Below are 23,121 nucleotides of genomic sequence, written 5' to 3'. Positions count from 1 at the left end.
CTTATAAGCTTTGGTAGAATTGCACTGGAAATTAGAACATTTACAATCCCTCAAAAAACACCAAGCCAGTTTAATCAGTAAAGCAACCTCTCCTCGTTGAATCTACTATTTAAACTCATTTAAATCTTCTCATGGTGACTTTTGAGGGTGAAATTGGGGATTCATTCATAACTTCATGTGACAGAAGGGGAAAATAACAAAATAATTGGCAGGTCAGCTGGTTTAGGCTTTAAGTCTGGCACCTGAGGGCCTGCGTCCTCCAGTCACTTATTTAGAATAAAACTGACACACTTTCTAGTGGCATTCTTTACCTAGGTTTAATAACCTCCAAAATGTATTCCTGATTTGAATATGTATTTTTGTAATATATGGTCGGTGTTATTCATTAATTAAAGTAAACAGCTCATTAGATGACTGCAAGGACAAACAGGGAGGAGATAACAAAGATGACCTTCAGCATCTTGATGAAAAAGGATACAGTATTCGAGATATACTTTAAAGGAATTGGGAGGAGAAGACAAAACATCAAAGGGCACTGCTTACAATCATACAAATATATGTTATTTTATTGAATAATATTTCAGAATACGACACCTCCTTTCATTTCATATAGGAGTTATTGTAGAAATGTACACAGATCTGATGGCAAACATGGAGAGAGGGTGAATCGAGGGCTTGTGTCTGTAGATACTGAGAGGGAGTCATCCCAAATTAGCCAAACAACAGTGACAAATGCATGCTTTGCAAAAGAATTACCCAGGTCGGTCAAGACATTTAGCAGTTATTATTGCGGACCACTGGTTGCCTGTGTAGCCTGCAAATCCTGATTGTAGTTTGTTGTTGAATTTGTTTTTCTTCCTTGAGTGCAGGCTGGTAGTTGCATATTGCTGGTCTTTATTCCTGTTTTCTGCTTCCCAAAGTAGTCAAAAAAATAGCCAGTACGTTTCCTCGGCATGCTTTGGCTCTTATAAGGAGTCCAACATTTTTCAAAATCGCTGGGAACACTCAGGAGGCGCCTGACGATTCAAGCCTTATATCTGAGGCTAATCACTGCCAAGGCTCATTTTTATTTATGGCTTTTTCTTTTGTTTTATCCTTTTTTTTATAGTCAGTTTTTCGGAAGACAAAAAGATTGGAAGTTCACAACAGTAGGGGGAAAGGTTGTGGGAACCTTCTGGAAGACTTGCGTAACCATAACTCTGAGACCACCAAGGTCACATTGCTGTGTATGGCAGGACACATGTTGGCTTTAAGGAGTTGTTTTCCTGCTGTTTCCCCATGAATACATTGCATCTTTCACAAACACACAGCTCAGGCGCACAGTGGGATTCAGTTTGGTTGAAGTTCACTCTGAGGACACATCAGTGTGGATACAACAGCGCAGACCAAAGACAAAAAAATACAGCACATAGTAAGAAATATCTGAGGAGCAACAACATTTTTTTTCCTTCTGCATTAAAAAGAAAACATGACAAAGTAGAACAACCAAAGATAATGAAAACATTTCTCAACACTATTAAAATACATTTCTGAAAAAAAGACCTGACATAATACATTAGATTTATGCTATTTGTATCATTGACCAAAACATACATGTAAACTGGCAGCCTTCCTTACATTTATGCCATCAAGACTGGATTTGTTGTCTGAGAGCATGCAGCTATGTGGAACAGAGATCAAGGGCGACATGTAACATCCTTCACATTTTATTCATTCCTCTGAGAGGCTGCCGACGTGACACATTATATGCAGCAGCAGCCAAAAAGATCTTTTAAAGAACAGTTTAAATGTCGTCTGAGTTGTACCAGTGGACAAGAATGATTACTTAAAAACAGCAGTATTGAAACTCAGTGTTGCATTCAAGGCTTAACCCTTGAAGAATCATGCTCTCAATATTGAATACATAGAAACAGTGAGAGTGACACACATTCTTTCTGTACTGTCATTAAAGACTTCAGCAGCCCCAAAAACGTCTTATCCCAAACTGTTTTCTCTTATTCTTAACGTTGTAATGTTCATCCAATTTATCACTGGATACGGTATTTCAGTATGGAACACTGCAGGGTACCATAACTCACAGTGACAATTTTATCTGTATTAAATTTAAATTAAAAAAATGAAATAGTAGAGCACCAATCACATGTGAGGATCTGCTGCACGTTTGAAGTGTTTCATAACCAAAATAAGAAGGCATTGAACAACGCGGTGTCATCACATAATTCAGGAAATCAGATGGTAAAGCAGTTCCCTAATTAGTAGTATTTAACATCCAAGCTCTACCATTAGAGGGAGCCATTCATACATGGATTTCCCTCTAAACAGACAGATTTCATGGTATAGTTAGTATGAATTATGTTTTGAATATGTGTATTTGGGGAACATGAATAATAACATTTTCTCTAACATTGGAATGACGTGTGGTTTTTGACAGTGCTGAGCTTCAGTTTGATCAGAATGGTCTGCAGTTAAGTGGGTCAATTTGTGAGTATTTTAAGGGATATTCACAAAAGGACAAACAATGTTTTGAAAGTCAGTTTTTTCTAACGTGATTAAAAAAACAAAACAACAACAACCTTATATTCAAAAGAAAAGAAAAGAAGATGCATATCTTGAATGGTCTAATATTCCAAACATTATTTGTCTCTCGCACCGTATTGTCATACAGTGTGATTAAAATGCCTCGTTTGTTCCGATTCACTTCAGATGTCAACAGTGTTTTCCCCCAAAGTTTCCCTGGATATTGGCAAAAGTTATAAAGGGTGATAAATAATTTAAATCTCTAATGCATTGCTTAAACATTTGCGGTGATGATGTAGCTGCAGTTTATTATTGCCTCTTTTTCCCCATAAACTCTGTTAAAGAGGGATTCCCTGCTTTTCTTAATTTCGTAAGTACCTGCTTAGACAGCGACTTAACTTGTTTTATGTTTCAAGCAATGACTAATGCTAGGAAGGTTCCACAGTTTCTGTTGTCTATTATTTTCGGTGGGCCAAGGTTAGGAACGTTATTTACCCGTACTATGTCGTACTTTTCTTTCTTTTACCTAATATGGCTGTTAATGCACATCCTGTTGGGCCTCAGGAAAAAAAAGTCTTGCTTCTGTTCTCATCCAACTGGGTTGTTTGTTGAGTTTACAGGAAGAAATCAAAGAGCGGCCCTCATGAGTTCATTATGAACAAATGGATTTGGCTGTCTCTGGCAGACCTTGGGGAAATTTTTGCACCCATCACAGTGTGGCTGTTCTCCAGTTTGTGGTTTATTGAGTCTATCGATCACTGTTTCAATCTCATGCCCTTTACTTTTTCCCCTTGCCTCTGTGTCTTGTCTTATACCTTACTCTTAATCATAGATACACACACACACACATGCACACACAAACACACACAGACTGATAAACACACTGTATACACCTACACAGGAAACAGTGTTGAAAAGAAAGTTAATGGGCTGTATAGACTGTAGGCTGTGGTGAAAGAGATGCTGTAGGGAAGGGAAAGGGATTACGACTTTAAATCTATCTTGCGTAGGCACACAAACTGTATCAGGGTTTTTATTTTCCATGTTACCACCCCGCTGTTAGCTTTGCAACATAAAAGTAGTCTCAATGGGAAAACACTTCTTCAAACTACAAAGAGCCTCTTAATACCTCATCTACTTCACAGTAAACTTTTCCTATGGAACTTAAACAACCTTTTTTCTCCCACAACTTCTACATTCTACAACCATGATCTAAAGCATACCTTCTGCAGCCTTCAATGCACTTACTCATCTCTGAACTCCCTAACTTTACTTTACATTCATCAACTTACTGTTCTGTTCAGATCTTCTTAACCTACATTCTTCTTCTTTCTAACTTCACGTTCGACGTCGGTCTTATTTACATTCGTTTTTTCTTCTCTGTGTACTTGCAGTATTACAATCGGACAACTTACAGTGTCATTCTTCAGTGTTACAATAGTAAGGACTGATTGCTTTTTGAGAGTGAGGTCTGTGGAGGATGGAGATCTGCACGCTACATGATTAAGTTATACTGTGACATTTTAGCCATGGTGAGGGATACTTTATATAAGTTAAACACATGTGCTCTGTCACTGTACAGGACAGCTCAGCAAATACTTTTATTATCACATCGCCAACTGTCAGCCAATTGGATTATCAGTTTAAAGTTGAAGCAAAAATGCTCCAAGTTTAGCTGGTACCATCTCCATGACAAAATCAGACATCGGACGAAATCCATTTAGGCGGTTTGAAACTGGCTTTTTTCATAATTTTCTGATTTATTTTAAACATTATGGGAAATCAAGAAAATAATGGCAGATCGATTGTTAATCCAAGTCATTGCTATATCCAGCCCATGAAGAAAAGAAATGCACCTATGTCTCAAATGGCAGTTGCTGATTTGCACTTTCAAGCACTTCACTTTTAGATAATGGACTTAGGATAAACTTTGTAATGTGGAGTGGAGTAAAAAAAAAAAGCTCCCAGATGGGACACAAATACTCAAGTCCTTCCCGGCAGCTAAAATAAGCCTAGCATTGTGTACTACCTGCTGTGCACACACTTTGATATCTTATAGTAGTTGGTAATGCCTAGTGAGACATCGTACTTAGGCTGTACCAAAATTCACCAGGGAGAGGGAGCATTCGTAAGTCTTCAGTGCAAAATGTGCTACAAGGACAAAATATCCAAATTTGAACTGAGTGATACTCCCTCTGGAAAAGTGCAGAAAATTAACGACTTGGTGAAAAAAATGCCAAATCCTCCGAACTAATTTCCTCCATAGACCCCTGTCATAAATAGCTCACAGTGCCTTACATGCCTCTTTGTCTCACATTAATTATCATATCCACACACAGCATAAAACCCTGCCAAGAATTTTACTTACTTTCCTGCAGAAATTCCTTATCAACATTCCTCAAGAATACACCTGCTAATCCTTCAGTCTCTCCAAACAACTGCTTCCATGTGCTGACCTCTTTACAATTCAACTCCTTATTTCACACTTACTCTCACTGTCAATAGAGCACATTCTTAAAGCCTCTGTTTCACATTCTGTAACCTCTCAGCACATTATGTTGCCATTCAAATTAAACACCCGACCAGTGCCTTAAAACCACCTGAAGATAATCTATAATATAAGTCCATAATGAAAGGATTTTCACTGTTTGTCTTCCATATCTCCAAGCATTGCTCATCCTGACATAGCTTGTGACGTTATTTGTTGGTCATATCCATACACATTCACTCTGACTGAACATTGTGGTGACATTTTTTTCCCCTCAGTGGGTTATGAGAGCAGACAGCATCCAACAGTAGCCAGCATTGACATGACAACTACAAAACCCCGCAGCTCTGAAGCTCTGCATGTAGAAGCCTCAACTTCCCATCAGGCCATTGCATATTTGTATGTAAGTCTTGCACATTTTAACATTATCTGATTACATAGAAATACAACGATGGCTAACTTAAGTACTCTTTTGGTTCTGAAATGTATACAAAAAAGGGATGTAAGAAAATATCAATACACTTCAGTGTCTTATAGTCACCCACCATATATGACATATCACATAATGTTTTGGAAAACTGAATACATTTTCAAAAACACTTTATCGATTTAAAATCAAGAGTTAACAACACCCGGAGATTCATGGCAGTGGTTAATTTTGTAATGTGTGTTGACACCAACCACCAGATAGCAGTGTTGTAATCTAGCTTTAGCTATAAGACAGTTTTTCTCCAATGTAACAAAGTAAACGAAAAAGCAATTGATCTTATCATTGAAGTCTATATTGCTAGAGTTAACACAAAGGACATTGGAATGAAAAGGCCAACAAAACAGGCAGAGCCATAAAAGATGCAAAACGTTACCTTACTTACACTACAGCAAAGTGTCACAATAAACTCATCCATAGCTATAGGTATCTTCATATTGTATCGCAGGTTTCTTGCCACTACTCAACCCTTATTGAAACTCTCTTCAATCAGTGAAAAAGGTTCACAAGATGGAGTTTCCCCAAGTATCACCTATTCACAGACACAGACATATCAAAGACACACTGTGTTGTCCTGTCTGAAGGACATGGTAGAGGTTACCCACAGTATCTTTATCCATCCTCTTCGACAGAGGGGCACTTCATACACACACACACACACACACACACACACACACACACACATACACACACACAGAGAGAGACAATCTAAAAGTGCATCTTTACTGTAGAAAGTCATCCCCTCACACACAGGGGTTAAAGCAAAATCACACCACGACATTCACTCAGACGACTCCATTTTTTGAGGGCGATTCTTCCAAGGTGATTTGATAAAGCTAGCGAGTGGATAAGCTGCCAGACGTCCTCAGAATAACAAGTGCTGCAGCTCAGAGGCTCCTCTGGCTTTGATGTTTGCCTTCAAACCTGGCTTTGTGCTGACAGCAGATGCTGAGTGAAGTACACACTACGGCTCCTTTTCCAGGTGACTGGAGTTCAGATACATTGAGGGATTTGAAACACGACACAGTTGTTCATTTGTGGCCTGCAATGAGTAAGTGCAATATAATAAGTAGTCACCTGATAAAATAAGAGACGCTGGGAAGACAGTGGCATCGCTCTCCCATTCATTCATTTTCTTTCTCCACTGAGAATTATTCTCTGGCTTGTTGTTACTAATATTGCTCTAGTCACTAGAGTCTGCAGTTAGACTCTATTTTTAGATGTTCTATGGTATGGCTCGTCTTTCCAGGAAGATACTATTTTATTTTGTATTTTTTTTGTAATTTATTTGATTTTAAATGACACTAATGCAAGCAGGGCATCTACTGTGAGCTTCAAAAACTTTCAAATGAGGTTATTTTCATTATTACCATCCTACAATTCTAATCCCAATGTCTTTTCATTATGATCACCAACTTGCTTTTGTTTTGATTTTATCCTTTCAGTAGCAGTATCATCTTCATCTCATACAGAGTTGACGATTCATATATATAATTCTTGAAATTGATATTTTGCCGTATTCATTTCTTAAAGAAAAACAAAACGAGAAAAACACAAGATAATGAATTTTAGTTTTAGTGTCATATACTCCTCTTAAATGTTTTTTTTTTTTTTTTTTTTTTTTATCCACACACTTTCTCGTATGCATTCTTGCAGAGCTGACCTGACCTGACCCAGGATCCCAGCAGCTATCTTTACTCTGAGCTGTTTCATCTCCCTTTGAGCTTTAGTTGACCTTGGTGATTAGCTTAGCTGCTCGGCAGATGGTGGGTGGAAAGCTGGCTGAGCCACACTGTCACCAACTTTAGGGCTCAAGAAGGGGCCCCAGGGGTTAGGATTACGATGCCGAGTCAGCACTGGGAATGAGTGAGTGGTGAATATACAGCAGAATAGATCAGACGGTGGGTAGGCATAATGTCAGTGAACAAAGAAGCTTGAAGCATGACAGAGAAATGAAGGAGACTGTGTATTAGAGTCCCAGGGGGAGAGAAAGAGACAAACAATTTGCGGGGGAGTGGGTAGTAGTTCTGGCCTGGGCCGACAGGTGAGGGGGAGACTCCTCTTTAGGCCTTCTTGGCTGCTGATGGACCACTGATGGACCGCTGACCTTTCTCGAAAATCATAGCATCTTGTAGTGCACCTCTGGAATATGGCGGCCAAAGAGGGCCATTCTCTCAGCTAGCCTCAGTGCAGTAAGGGCGACTGTGTCGTCAGTGTCCCTGCTGCCCTTTGTCCCACCCTCAGTCTCCTTCGCTATGAGGCATCAGCCTTTGGAGCTTCTTTCCGTCCATTTTTCAGGGACGGAGAATCTGACGTCTTCACTGTCTTCCGAGGAGGACTCACCGGCTCACCAGCAAGCTCATGTAGCGATGGCTCCTTATACATCGCGACTGTGTAACAAAGATAGAAGCTATTTGTTAGTTGTGTTATAATGTTTTTTTTTTTTACTTAATCCATCATTTTTTCCATCATAATGTATAGTTTGATAATGCTGCATGTTTGAGTAAAACCCTTTTGACATAGAAACCAGACAGTTCATTTCTTAGACTTTGGAATCATTTATTGAGATCCACTACAGTTGACAGTTACATATTTTTAAGTCTGTTTTCTTTTTTTCTTAAATTTTAAACTAGGATAATTGAAAGTGGAATAAATAAACCAGTTTCATAATAAAAATTAAGTGTTTGTCAGACAAGCGTAGCCTGTTTCTTACAGATTGGTTGTTTATACATTCGGTCTCCTCAAGTATTCATAGACACAAAAATGATTGACAAAAGTGTCCCCCTTTTCAAAGCAATCAGACCTCATATTTACAATTTCTTTTTAATAACAGTACAAGAGACGCCTCGACTGCCTTATGTGTCGAGTATAGGACATCACACTAGTTTATGCAATGATTGATGCCATCATTTGTGAGCTATAAAAATATTCAGCTTGTTGGATTATTGGCTAAAACTGGCGGTCACTATCACAATTTTATTTCCCCTTTTTTCTTCCAGAAGATTTACATCAGAAGCTCAAACAATGCTTTGCACTGGGAAGTGTTATCTGCTAATTTGTCTAATTTGTAGTGCTGCAAGTTATAATCTTTGATTAATCAGTTGATTATTTTTTCGATTAATCCATGATTCGGATCATTTATTTGAAAATGAACTGGTAAGTACACTTTTCCCCTCTCCTGCTTGTGTTTTGAAAGGCAGATTAGATGAACCGTGGGAAAAGCATCACTGATTTTGAATGTCAGACAGCCCACGGCTTACAATTTGCACCCGATCGTCTCGTTAGGGAAATAAAAACGTCTGTGTTGACAGAGTTTTTATTATTGGATACATTTTTAGGTCGTCAATGTCTGGTCTTCTTTTCAACACACTGTAACACTTACAGCTTAATAATTTAATTATAATCACTGTGATAAATGAAAGTAAAGTTTATTTATACTGTACATTTAAATATCGCTAAATTGTCTGCGTATGATGAAAACAGCTCCGTGTCACAGTGAGTGATGTAATAATCATGAAACACAACAAATGATAAGAGATGATTCATACTTTGCTAACTCTTTCAATAATCTTTATTTTACTTGACTTAATACTTCATTTTAGACCCATACATCCATATCATTTATTGATTTTATGGATTCATTGTCGCAGTTCTACTAATTTGTCAACACAAACTTGACGACTAAGAGGCTATTATCATTATTGTTGTAGTCTGATTTATTAAAATAGAGTATATTTTTCAGAACATTTTAGGATTATCAAATTAAATATATTTTTGAGCCACAATCTTTATTGTTTTATTGGCCAGGCCTGGTAATAAATAACAACAAATAAAATCTGATTCTACTTAAGTAAAACCAAGGACACTGACCTTCTATAACTTTAGGAAGGAAGTGGGCTGCTCCTTTGGTCTTCTTTACTCGGTTGCCCTTCATGATCTGGCCGTCTCGGTTTATACCGATGTACCAAGAGCGTCCAGACTGGGTCTGACGATAGAGCATGGAGGAGTATGTTACGTAGTAGTTCTCAAACACACTCTCCTTGAACTTGCACTCAGGAGTGAAGTTGTCCTAAAGGAAATATGGAAAGGGGTGAGAAGTGCATTAATATCAGCAAGAGAGGAAATATCATGAGAAAACTGTCACATTGTATGAAGTTTTTGAACATGAAGCAGCAGTCCATGTTATCACACAGTTGAAAAAAAACCCATTGAAATACATTAATTAGGTGATTTTTTTTCCTGAGGCAAAGGTTGGATAGAATTATATCTTGTCTTTGAAAGCATGAATGTCTTGTTCCTTTGGGACCTGCAAGACGAGGATGCGTTCCATACGCAGAGAAATGGTATTTAGAGCTATGCTAAACATAACACATTCCCAAAGGAAAGAGCAGAGAAGATAAAAGCATTGAAACACTGACACATACATGAATACAATAACAAATGCAATACAACATACAGCACATAGACTATCCACTGTTACACTTAAGTGACTGCTTCAGAGGCATCCCAAGTTCAGAAAACCATCTTTTGTAGCCCATATAGAAGATTATGATGGGTTCAGCCAAAATAATTCTGTAGGTTGATGTTTATTAATCGTTGAAAACACTATACAGGATTATAATATTTGCAATATATAGATAGATACTATTTATTGCTATGCATCGTGGCTGCATGTGCAATAATTTGAGCGGTACTAAGGAACCCCTACAGTATGTTATTGCTTTGTTTAGAGATATAATACTTTACAGCAACTTGTAGCCCCTGTTAAAAAAGCAGTATGTAGTATCTCTTTGCTGATCCTGCCTTACGTGGGTTAAGTTTTCTCTAAAAATCTTGTCCTGCTTCCGTTTGACCGGCTGAAACTCTGGTGGAGAAAATGAAAACAGAAGCTTTTATTGTCTTCATGCTGTAAATCACTTTGTTGGAATCCTTCCCTGGTGGCAGCAGTTACAGGCATTAAAATAACTATAAAGATATAGTAAGTCATATCACTGGTGGTCTGTTCTGCTTTAGAGGCATCAGGGTTAGATTGAGAATGTTTCATAACCACTTAAAAGCTCCTCTTGGTATGTTTAAGCTACATTTAATCGCAGGGATAGCCCAGTTTTAATATTTTATATGCATTGCCATTTTGTGGGAAGCTTTATTTGACTCCACATTGAGCTCACATTTAATAAACATTTAAACTTTAAGCACAGCAATAAGAGGAACTTGCACAGTGATTCCCAACATTGGTGACAGGAGCCCTTCAGTGGGTCATGAGGTGAATTAGACTCGGGCTTTCAAATACACTCTGCGATCAGTCCACTTTCACAATAATGTGATTTCAGATCGACTTGTATACGAATCATGAACAACGAGAAACTTGCACGTTTTTTTTCGTTGGGCATTAAGCACCAAATATGGTTATGTTTTTCAGGTCATATGCTTGACGTTCTGTGACGTGACTACTGTAATGAGCCGTTCAAACTCAAAATATAGTCTATCAGCGCACCAGGCCAATGTTTGCAGTTTTATCCAGCAGAGGGCGCTCTCAATGTAAGTTGATCATTGCATGCACTATTGACCTGAGTAAACGAAGACTGTAATGTTGTGGCAAAAGCACGGGCCAGGGAGCGATTCGTCTCTCTGAAGTGACAGCACTGCTGCACATGAGCACATTGCAATTGCGAGGGTTAAATGATATAGCAGGGGTTGACGTCAAGTTAAATTTGCCAAGATCACTGACTATCGTTACCACTGGCCAAGCAACATTACGTTTGATTGGGAAAATAACAGTCAACAATTTACTCCATTCCAATGCAAAAGTTATTTAACTACAACTTTTTCTGATTTATTGAGCTCTAAAAATATAACATATTCTGTATTTTTCTTATATTTATTTGTTCATTATTCACCATGCTGGTAATTGTAGGAGCATACTTAATCTAATTGAATTGAATATGACGCTGTGATAGAGCTGTATTGTGTTTGAGATCACCTATCCTTCTTTCCTCTCTGTGTGACAAACTTTTCATCCTCAGAATTGCACTTTAGGAGCTTAAGGGATAAGATGCTTTGTAAATAACTTTAATCTTTACCAGGATCTAGCATTTAATCTAAGAGGAAATGTAGCTGCAGCGTATTCCAGCCGTCTGTCACTGTGGCTGAAACTTTTCTCCCTCCTGTTTTCGTCATACCCCCGCTGTCACCCTCGACTCTTCCGGTGATTTCTTTCTTTTAATGTTGTTTTTACCCGGCTTTTTGGTCGGGATCCACACAGCTGCTTTCAACTGTGACAAACGTGCGCGCACAAGTGCTTATGAGTTGTTGATGCTGTAGCAGTTATTAACGCAAAGATCTCAAAGTAATTAATGACAAAACACCAGTATGACAGGAAAGCGCTGTGAAATTGAGGATGTGTTACAATTTATTTTTTTTAGGCGGTACATTTTAGGCAGTAATGGTCGAGCGGGCCAGTGGAACGTGCAATCAGCTGGCCCGGACTCTGTCAATCATTTGTCTAGGCCAGCAGGCAGGTTATAATGTCGAGCCTTGACATAGTGTGCAGCCTTGCTTCCTATTGGTTATTCAAAAGTATTCATTACAACTCATTCTCCTAGAACAGAAGTGGCACTTAAATATAGGCTAATCTTGTGTCCTGCAAGTTGTCTATGACCGACTTAATCTGAGTAGACATTTCAAAATCAAATGAGCTAAACTTGGATCAAATCCAGCAGTCAAGCAAGTCTGTAAATCATCATGTTCCTTTCCGTCTGTGTCCTTAACTTAAGGACTACTGAACCCTGCATCATGTCGACCACTGATATTAACAAAAAGCGACAGATAGACCGGCTCAATTAATAGAATTAATTGCAATCATGATTTTGGAAACATGATTGATGCAGATTATTTGTGTTTAAAATGTTCTGCCCATAAAAATACCTCAATACGTGGTTGTCTATTGAAAATATTTCAAGAAAAACATCCTAATTTAATCATGTTAAGTTAGGCTGCATATGTTGTCTTTGTAAATTCTCTTAATGAACGTTCACAAACGACTTCAATCTGTCCAACATTCTTCCCTTCAGCTCTCTTCTCAATAATACGCTTGCATTACAATGTACCTAGAATTAATAAATAATGGGCTGTCAGCCAAAAACATGTAGCCCTATAGCGACAGATATACATCTCTCTTATTCTCCATTAGGGTCTTGACAGGGTCCTTCCCCTGTCAGAGAGCACATCCAATCTGCCATATTGATCAATTGAGAGCAGCAGGGCAGAAATGGCTAAGTGGAGAATTTCTCAGAGACTCAGGACGACATAAGAGCGCTGAAGGATCATAACTTGGCATAGTGAAGTTTTAATAAAGAGCCAAAAGTAGATTGAGAAGGTCGAGAGACCTCCAGTTTCACACTTATCATAGATCATCACCTTTCTCCTTCAGTCGAGAAGCTGAGAAGGCACCTCAGGACTCTGTGCCCTTTCTCCATCCTCTGCTACCTCACTGCTCCGCCACAGTTTATGACCTTTTAACTGCTGACCATAAAAACAAGCCCCTACCCATAACCCAACAAATGCTCTTACTACCATCCCCACCACATCGCAGAGCTATTTTAAGATCTTCTGACAGGTTTGATATCTTCTGCTGTGCTAACACAAAGAGGATGGGATCGATAGATGATCTGCTTCATTCATTATTAATCAGGCCAAAGAGCAAGAGGGATGGGAAGTGCAGGAGACAGGTAGGAGAGGCAGGAAAGAAAGCCCAAGATCACTTGCAGAGACAAAGGGGTTGCTAGTAAAGGGAGATTAAAAAGAGTCCCACTTCTTTGCATCTCCTTGAGGACTGAAGCATGAACGCAGCACTGACGAGGGCTTAAGTCGCCAACGCCCCACGATCTGACTCTCATGTCCCCAGGGAAAGCGAAGCCATCAGTCCAACAAAGTACCCTTCAGCTCAACCTCTGCAATGACACCCGTGATAACCCTTCTCCCTAGTCATCCTATAATTACCCTTCATAATCAGTCCCCTGAAAGTAGCCTAATGATAGAAGCCACATCTTCTGTATTTCATTCAAGAAGTCTCCAAAGGACAAAAGAAAAGAAATTACAGAGAGAGAGAGCCGGCGTGACGATGAAATAAATGCCCTAAAATACATGGCAGATGATGGGATTTTTCATGATAAAGTACCAAAAATGGCCACATTGTCAGTCAAATATCTCCCACTTTGTGTATGTACTTTAGCATACGAAGCAGTCTGCTATAAACGCAACAAAGCAAGTCTCAAAATGTGAGCAAGTGGAGACAAATCACCTTGGGAGTCTCCCCCTTTACAAATAAATGGATAAACTGAGTTTAATGTAAAAAAAACCCCAAAAAAACACTATTTTAACACTCTTTTGTAAAATGAGCTGCTGCTGGCCTGTTCTTGGGTGCTTTCTCAACTTCTTTTTTTGGGTACATTTCCTTCAGTTTTGAATGATTACAAGGTTTGTTCTTGGGCTGGAACTAATGATTATTTGAACAATTGATTTTATCTGACGATACATTTTTCGGTGAATCGATTAATTAGATAAAAAAAACATCTTTTTATTTCAATCCCTTTATTAAAAAAAACAGAACCCAGACGTTCAGGCATCCCTAGCTGTTAAACAATATGGAATTATTAATAAATATTAAAAACAAACCCTAATGTTTACAGGCTTTGCTACATTGCATTAACAGGCCATGGACTAACACAACAATAGTGTTAGTTTTGCTTTACCTCACTCCTCAATCACATATCCATACTTTAGGATCATACTAATGACAACACTGATATTTTGAATGAAGGAGTAGTGGCGTTCTTTTACAGTGTGTGTGCGTGTAGAGTACTTTAACTATTATTTTTTATACTACTTTATAGAGAAAAGTCCTAACCTTGAAATGAAGCCGGAGTGATATCACCTATCTGTCACTGCAGGGGGCTTTGGAAGCCTGTTGGTGACAGTCCCAGTGCTTGAAATTAGAGCTGGGATGATATGCCTTTGTGGCTATTCCATTTTATCACGATTCTTGGTTTCCGATTCGATTTATATTGCGATTCTGAAGTATTGCGATACAACAAGTATTGCGATTCGGTACTTGCGATTTTCTTTTCTTTTCTTTTCTGCAAAAATTTAGTGAAATCATAAAATAGGAAAAATTATTATTTCAGTTAGGATAGAACATTTGCCACGTTGATAAAACTTAAGTTTCAGTCTGAGAGTGGAGTTGTAGCTTTCTTGATAACTTGAAAGGACTTAAGGTGTGCAAAAAAAAAAGAAAAAAAAGGTGTCCATCGACTGCTCCTTTACACTTTCAGAAAAACCGGCTCACATCTGTTGTTTTTCTGTATACAGGTATGACGTCACGATGATCAATGCCAGGGGAACAAATAGATTTTTTGAAACGCCCCTTTCAGTGAACCTAACAACAGGCTGAGAGCCGGAGCTGAGGTCGGTTAAAAGCCCATTGAAGAACCACTACATCACGACCTGCCCATCAATCAGGTCAGACACGACCTAACTATGCATAACTTGTATCCTTTACAAAATCAAAACAGATGAGTTATAAAAAAAATACAGTGTGTGTAGATGAAGACAATAACTACCATAAAATCCGATGTATAAGATGAACTTTTAATACCTATTTTTTCGTCTTAAAAGTTGGCTGCGCCTTATACACCTGTGCGACCAATATACCAGTATAAAATACTGAAACATGCGCCGTCATTACAGCGGGTGCAGCAGCCACTAACTGCGACCTGATGCGATTTAAAAACCCCATCCCCATTCATTGTGTATTGAAAGATCAGCGCACGCAGCCGGACATTCAAGGAACTGCAGTTTTTTTGCTCTTTTGCATTAGCTTCATTTTTGACCACCTTAAGTTTCCACTTGTACCACACCAACTTTAGTCACTCACTATATGGCCAGGCTATAGAAAGTTTGTTAAGGCTTGAAGACAGTTTGTCTTGTCATATCTCTGTTGCTCTTATTCACTGATGTACGTTTTTATGTTCCGCGGAAGCAAAGCCAGAGTAAAAAATGGCTACTCTTTTTGTACCTCACCCACTGTTTATGCTTAGATATCTTTCATCCATGTTTTTAAAGAGAAGGTTGTGTGTGTACACAAATAAGACAGACAGACAGACGGACAGACACACACACACACACACACACACACACACACACACACACACACACACACACACACACACTGCTTCTCTTGGTCTCTGGCACACATCTCTCCTTTTGTCCTGCATGTATTTAAACGGACATGTAAGACAGACAGTGGGGGAACATCATGGACTGTGAATGTCCTCACACCACTAATGTTTTAATCCTGTTTGTCTCGTATCCGAAAACAAAGTCTATGTTTCGTCTGAGATTTTATTAATATCCAAGATCTATTTCAAGCTTGCCAACGTCACGTGGTAGTTTTGGGAAAACAGTTTTTTTCATTAATCAATAAATTATTACCATCATTATAACAAATGACAGTTTGTTTATACAGCACATTTAAACAGAGCTCAAGCTGAACTGTTTGCGTGTGACGTAAACAGCTCTGCGCCACGGTGAGTGAAGTAATATAAATCCAACGCAATTAATCGGCAATTAAACATTTTGCCAACACTTTTAATAATCGATTTTATTGATTCGTTCTTGCAGCTATTAAAACCAGTTAAAAGACTGAATAGAGAAGTTTAAAGTGACTCTTATTGGCCAGGAGCTGCGAGCAGAGATTGCCCTAGCTTTAGGTTAAATTATGCAGTTTGAAAAGACCATAATGTGACTTTAAAATAGTATGAGAAGTTGTAGAAAAATTCTCGTTGACCGAATTGATTTTATGTCCAATGAACATCTAGCGTTTATGCAAAACTATTAACAGGTAAAACAAGAGACTGTCATTGGCTGATATAGGAGTGCAATAATTAACAAATAGTCTGACCTTTGAGCTTCTAAGCATTTAACAGCCAAATTTAACGCTGACATAGCCCTGCTTAACTGGTACAAATATAAGTTCACCTTTTGACCTTCAGCTGACTACAGAGACCACCCAGAGTACACGGACTGAAGGCACCACTCAAACCACCAGATTTACCTGCCGAAGATGAATAATGGTTCGGAATTCATCGAGGGTAGCTCATTTTTAAGAGTGATGGCAGAAAATTTCCATCTAAATGGTGGCTGCTAGGACCAGAAATTAAATAAAAACCCCTTTCCTCAACCGTGACTTATTGGGAGGACTTGGGTTGCTTCCCTTCCATGTGTCTCAAGCCAAAAATGAATTTCAATGAAAGCAGACGAGAGAGGTAATATGTAGCATCCGTGCTGAGAATCCCCAAGATGGCAAGAACCTTTTATGATGCAGAGCAGCACCCCGACCCAACAACCCCCTCCCCTCTTCTCCCCTCCGCCCACACACCCACCTCCCTGCCTCCACATCCCTCGTGTCTGATAAGATAACATCGATTCCACCTGCTTCAGGAAGCTTTGCTCTCCATGCCACCATACATTGGGATTACACTTGCACTAAATAAGGACAGTGAGGTACTAATACACAAATTCACAGGGGAGAGTTCTCTAAATCTCACTGCTGTCTTTCCCTTGCATACAATTAGGATTTGAGCATAAGAATGGCAGTTATAACTATAAATAACATTGACTCCATGAATAACATTAAATATCTTGTTTACTTTTATTTCATCATGCATGCAGAAGCGTGAAATGAGAACTAACGCCCCTAAACATGTAGCTGCTGCCTCTGGAATTCAAAACATCTTTGACATGCAATTATTTGCAGTCCCCTATTTAGACAGCAGGGGTCACAGTGTCATAGAGGCTTCCCTGCATCTATTGACTGTCCCATCAGCGCCCAGTGTAACCTATGGGAAGCTGGGAAGTCTGCTCAGCTGCTGTAATCCCACCACATTTCCACAGCACTGCATTAATGCTGCAGCAGCCCACGCACACGACAACATTCAAATCTCGAGCTCATTTACAACAATGCTTTGCCACATCCAAACATGCTCTTAAACTGGGCATGTGGTATTGTTTGTGTGTGTGTGTGTGTGTGTGTGTGTGTGTGCAAAGCAGAACAGAACAGAACCAGCAGGTCATGTTTCTGATGTTGCCTTGGAGCCAGATGTAGATGCACTGATGCACTGATGTAGATGACACGCCACGTTACATAAGTCAATAGGGCATAGACGTGCTTATTAACGGGCTTTCCAGGGGATGAGACTGGCAGTTAATACTGTCTAGCAGCTCATAAGTATGGTCTGTCTCTAATGCTTTATGATAGCCTGGGGAGGCATGATGCTGGCATGACAACAGCAGAGTGGATTATAACGTGCAGGCACTCATGCCTTGGCAGTGTTGACTGACAGCTGGAAGTGCCCCTATCATTATAATGCAGCTGTTGACTTTCCCTCTTTGACCCACAGAGACAGAGGTGACCCCCTGAATCCCAATGCATTTCATTTTCCAAGATATGGAAGTATGAATGAAGTGGCGGTTCATTGTGAATCATTATCATCACAAGACTACATTCTATTACATCCTCGAGACAATTTTCCGAAGGAGAGCGCAGGTACAGGGTGTATCACGAGTCAATCAGAAAGGTTTTGCACAAGTGGCTTCCTGGCAAAGTGTCCGTCTTTATCATTACATTTCTTGCACTTCATGTCTTTTGTAATCCTCTGGCCAATTATATTCTAAGCTGCTTTTTTTTTTTAATGTCCACATATTATCCTGTCCTGTTATTAAAAAAAGGGATGCTATCACTAATGGATGGGACATGGTGCTTAAAATGCAGTCAAACCTTGAGGGAGTAAAACACCTGCTACAACATTGTCCTGCATCTCAATGCTATTCTCCCATGAAAAGAATTACAAGGACCTAGCTACTTTTTTCAGTATGTCTCTCTTTCTCTTCCTTTATCTCTCTCCTGTGTACATCTGTCTCCTGTGTACCTCTCTCATTCTTTCCCTTTCTTTCTATCAAACACAGTATCAGACGCCTGCACGGATCACAAACATAGCATTCATTTTTTCAGTTGTCCTTCAAGTATTTCTTTAATAAATTAAAGGCACATATAACTGTGTGCTATCCCAGGAGAGAGAGATGAAAATGGCGAAGGCTTTGATTGATTCAAAAAAGGTTGTCCTAGATTTCGTAGTGAGAACCTTCCTCAATGGTGGATTTAAAGCCTTGGTGATCCACGAAAGGCTGCAACCAAATTCACACAATATAAGTGCTGGCAAAACAGGCGTAAGAAACAACCTATTCTTAGAATGCGGAAGCAGCATTTGGGATTTGTTTGCATTATAAATCTGTTTTCACAGAATATATTATGAAGTAAACAATGTTTCGGTGAATAAGTAATCCTCCTGCCATGCATCGTTAGTCCAGCAGAGTGCACTCAAAATGCATAGTTTACAATCCTCTCAGTCTCAGCATTGTCTGCAGCACATATCAGAGCATCACATCTGGGCAGAGAGTTGCCTAAGCTTGCTGACAATATGACAATATGCTCGCCATCCAAAGATGGTTATCAATCAGTCTAAAAAAATCTCACTATAAGCTCACTCAATGTTCATGTATCCATGTTGGGGATGTCCCGAAACGCTGATTTTGTGACCCCAATCCTGATCGTGCAGACCCAGAAACACTAACTGAACCACACAAATAATCTGTTATTGTATATAACACACACTTATTTACAATAAATTATGCAACATAATTCTCACTGTAAAGACATCTGTGGTGTAGAGCAGCATGAATACGGTTGATAAAATTATGTATTATAAAGAAAGAATAGTTGTTGTTTTTTTCATCTTTGTTTAGGAATATATTGTTACCTTCAACAGCATTGCTCATTTTAGTCATCCATTGGCCAGTCAGTCATATATTTGCTGTTTCTATTTTAAAGCCAAAAAGATTAAAACAGATATATAAAACCATGCACACTAACCCCTACATGAGGGCACCACATATTTAGAGTAAGAGGCTAAGCTCATGTGTAGGTTTAGACTGGCACAAAAACAGTTTCTGTGAATCCTTGCCTGTCAACGACATCCTCATGTCAGCCTCTCCTTCTCTCTCTTTCTTGCTCTTTCTCTTTCTATGAGGAGTTTTCCAGAGCACATAGATTATAAAATGGGGCACGAATGAGCCAGGCTCTATTTTTAAAACAGGATCAGCCATTTTCTGTTGTCACCTACAGGTAACAAGGCTGAGCTTTATGTCTAAGACAAGGCAGACTTTCTCTGCCTCACAAACTGACCACTACTTGTGTCTTTGAGGGGAGCATGAGGAGAGAGCCAAGGAAAAACTTTTTAAGCAATTCAGGAGAAAACAACCATACACTGAGTATATGCAAGAAGAGGAAAAGATAGCTGTAAGGAGGCGACTCATCACTCTGTCAGTCACCTCAGCTCTTCTGAGTGTGACAGTGATGGGCTCATTTATCGTAAATGAAAACATTTGTCATGGTTGTCACGCACACTCTTGTTTTTTAATGTAAAAACAACTCTGAACATGACATAGTCAAAGTGCCATATCATGCCACCTGCACTCTCTCCCCCAATCAGAAGAGTACAGAGAGAGGGTCATAAAATCAAACCTGCATAATTACACAAGACGACAGCTGCTCTAATGTGCAGTACCTATATCAACTCGTCCTGTAACTGTATGTGTGCGTGTGTGTGTGTGTGTGTGTGTGTGTGTGTGTGTGTGTGTGTGTGTGTGTGTGCGTGCACTAGAGGAAACTCTCTTAAAGAGGTCAGTGTGAGATGCAGCGCTATTGACTGCTGCTGAGGAAATCCCTTCTTCTCTCTGTTCACAGAAGCAGGGTGCCGAAGTCTACTGCGCGCTAATCCGGGGCTCATATAGGAGAAGGCCTATGTGCCATAAATTAGTTTTTAACTCTCCCATGTTCGGCTGATGCTTCCTCCTTTATTTCTCATATACATAAAACTGCTCATGCATGTCATGCTTCTGCAAATGCTGCTGCACTTACTATGAAACTATCACACAGATTTCTGCTAAAGAAAAAAAAAATAGCAACACATGTTCAGATGGCTGTCACATTCCTCATTCTTACAGTTGTTACATTGCAGTTTACACAGCAGTATTTACATTAGGTCTTTTTACATTTGATCAGATAGTATGAGAATTCTCTATATCTTTATACAGTTGTATTTATTTATTTGTCTATCTATTTTTGTCTGCATTTGGGTATAATAGGAATAATTTGAATGTTATAGGATTGAATAGAGGACATAATAATTGCATAAATTTGTTCCGATACAGTAATGCATTCAGGGTCCAAAATTCTATTTTTGACCTACCGGCCAAGGTTGTGGGTGGATGTAAAAATTAATTGGGCAAGCATCATTTTTCCTGGCCAAAAGTTTGAAATTTTGTTTTTGTTTCAGATACAAATTTGTTACTTTACATTTAATTGAGTTAAATAGGTATTATTTTACATTCAATCAATCACAGATTTAAGTCACAAATTGGACCATTTTAGCAAATAAGGAAATTGAAAAATACTAAAAAATAAATGCTGCTTCGTTGGCAGTTTATGAATGTGTATGACTGGGATTACCGTAGTTACTTTTGATGGTTACTTTTAGCAACCACTGCCATCAGACTGTGAATGGGTGTGACCTGCAGTGTAAAGATGCTTTGAGTAATAATTAATAAATAATAATAGAGAAGTAGAATAGTAAAGCTTTATACAAGCTCAAATCCATTTACCATTACCGTTTGACCAGATCACTTGTATTCCTTACTCGGTCAGTACAGATCATGGATCAACTGTGTTTAGTTGAACTAAAGTAAACAGGTGCGCATGATGTTCTGGTGTCTACATTTGTGCAGTAATGCAGTAATGCAGTAATGGTTTGTCTCAGCTTGCCAACGCGATGCTCTGTCATTCAGACAGCAATGGAACAGGGCGAAGTAGCAGCAGCTGCCTCAAATACGCTTAATACTCAGCATAGTTTTCTTGCCTCTGTAACAACTCTATTACTACCTCCAAGGGCACCACACAGGTGGGATCACTCTGTCCACTTATCAGATCCTACAACGATCGATTAATTCGTTTTTTAAGAATTTGCTGGAGCGAGAGAAATTAACTCGATTTATTGAATTGAAATATCATCAACGTGTCTCATCCTTTTATAAGCGCAATGGTTTATTTTCAAAGCATGTTTCAATTACTCACATTCAAAACCAGAGGGGAATTGTTCAAAAATAATGACAAGGCAGGAAGACGAGCGTCATATAGCCTTGTAGTTCAGCAACTTATAAGTATTGTGTGGAACCATTTTGAACTCAAGGAGAAAATGCCACATGTAAACACTGTGGTTCTGTGTTTGAATATAATAAATCGACAACTGCAATGCGAATAAAGTACTATTATTTTCTATTCTATTTTAAGCCCATGATAGGTGTGATTGAAGGCCAAGGATGATGCATATGCTTGAACCAGCATACCATATGACATCCAGAGGCAACATTGTCTCCCGTATTAAAAAACAGGTACAAAGATGCAAAGTCAGAAATGCTAGAGCACTAGCATACCAAGGTCGCACCAAGGTCGCAAGGGGACAACAGACAGCTAGACTGCCCTAACAACAGAGAGCTATGTGTATGACACCTGCCACCACATCGCCGATGACTGGCAAATGGCAACTCATCAGTGTATTGTTGCTAATTAGGAGCTTACAATGCCGCCACAGGGACGGCCAGCTCGCTGAAAAGTTGAAAGAAGCTGTGGAGGAGTGGGGGCTTGAGTGCAAGGTGATCTGGTGTTCTGGTGTGGGTAAGTTTGTGTCAGTTGTGCAGCAATATTGTGCACGACAACGCGATCAACATAAACACAGCTAAAAACACCACCAGATTGGCTTAGTTCTCGGTGGCTTTGCGAACACACTTCCGCGAGCGATTTATGATGGTTTTTGCGGTCTACTTAAAAAAAAAAGAATCTTCTGACTGGCAAGCTAGTGAGCCAATTTAACGGTCTAACGTTCATGTTTTTAAACCACAATTAATAGACTGATTGATTGTTAATTTTACCAATGGTCGAGTAAGTAAAATGCTTAAAATTTGCAAACCAAGTTAGCATTTGATATATTGAATGTTTTCTTTTTCTTTTTCATAATTTCTCAAGAAGATTACCATCAAATAGTTTTCTATTATTATTTTTAGATTTCTCTTTTTGGCGGGGGGCATTTTACATTATTTGGACAAGGTGCTAAAGATAGACAGACTTCTCTTGCTTTATCAATCCACTCAACAGCTGTGACTTTTTAAATGGTAAATGACTACTTGAAGTACTTTTACACCACATGCCAAATCCTACCCATTCACACTCATTCACACACTGATGGCAGAGGCTGAAGTGTCCATAATTGTTAACTTATCCTATTCATACACATTCACATGACGCTGCTGAAGCAGCGGGAGCTACTTGGGTTTAAGTGTCTTGCCCAAGGACACATTGGGCAGTAGATGATAAAGCCCTGATTACAACTCCATTTCTTGATTACTCTCTCAGTAACCTTTTCTCTACTGTGCAGATATCAGGAGCATTTGCACACAGACATGA

At 39.1% G+C, this 23,121-nt stretch overlaps 1 protein-coding gene across 1 annotated transcript in view; it reads right to left on the bottom strand.

The window, feature by feature from the left end:
• Positions 1 to 543: 543 nt before the first annotated feature.
• The window catches only part of fgf11b (fibroblast growth factor 11b), a 52,367-nt gene continuing 29,789 nt past the window's right edge, over positions 544 to 23,121 (bottom strand). Inside the window, exons 4-5 of the mRNA XM_020630277.2 lie at positions 9,363 to 9,561; positions 544 to 7,882 (exon numbers count right to left, since the gene is read on the bottom strand). Of these exons, the coding sequence (XP_020485933.1) occupies positions 7,746 to 7,882; positions 9,363 to 9,561 (336 nt within the window). The 3' untranslated portion in view covers positions 544 to 7,745. The remainder of the gene's footprint in view (positions 7,883 to 9,362; positions 9,562 to 23,121) is intronic.

This window comes from Labrus bergylta, chromosome 14, assembly GCF_963930695.1.
Source record: "Labrus bergylta chromosome 14, fLabBer1.1, whole genome shotgun sequence".
NCBI lineage: Eukaryota > Metazoa > Chordata > Actinopteri > Labriformes > Labridae > Labrus > Labrus bergylta.
This window is presented reverse-complemented; position numbering and strand designations above follow the sequence as displayed.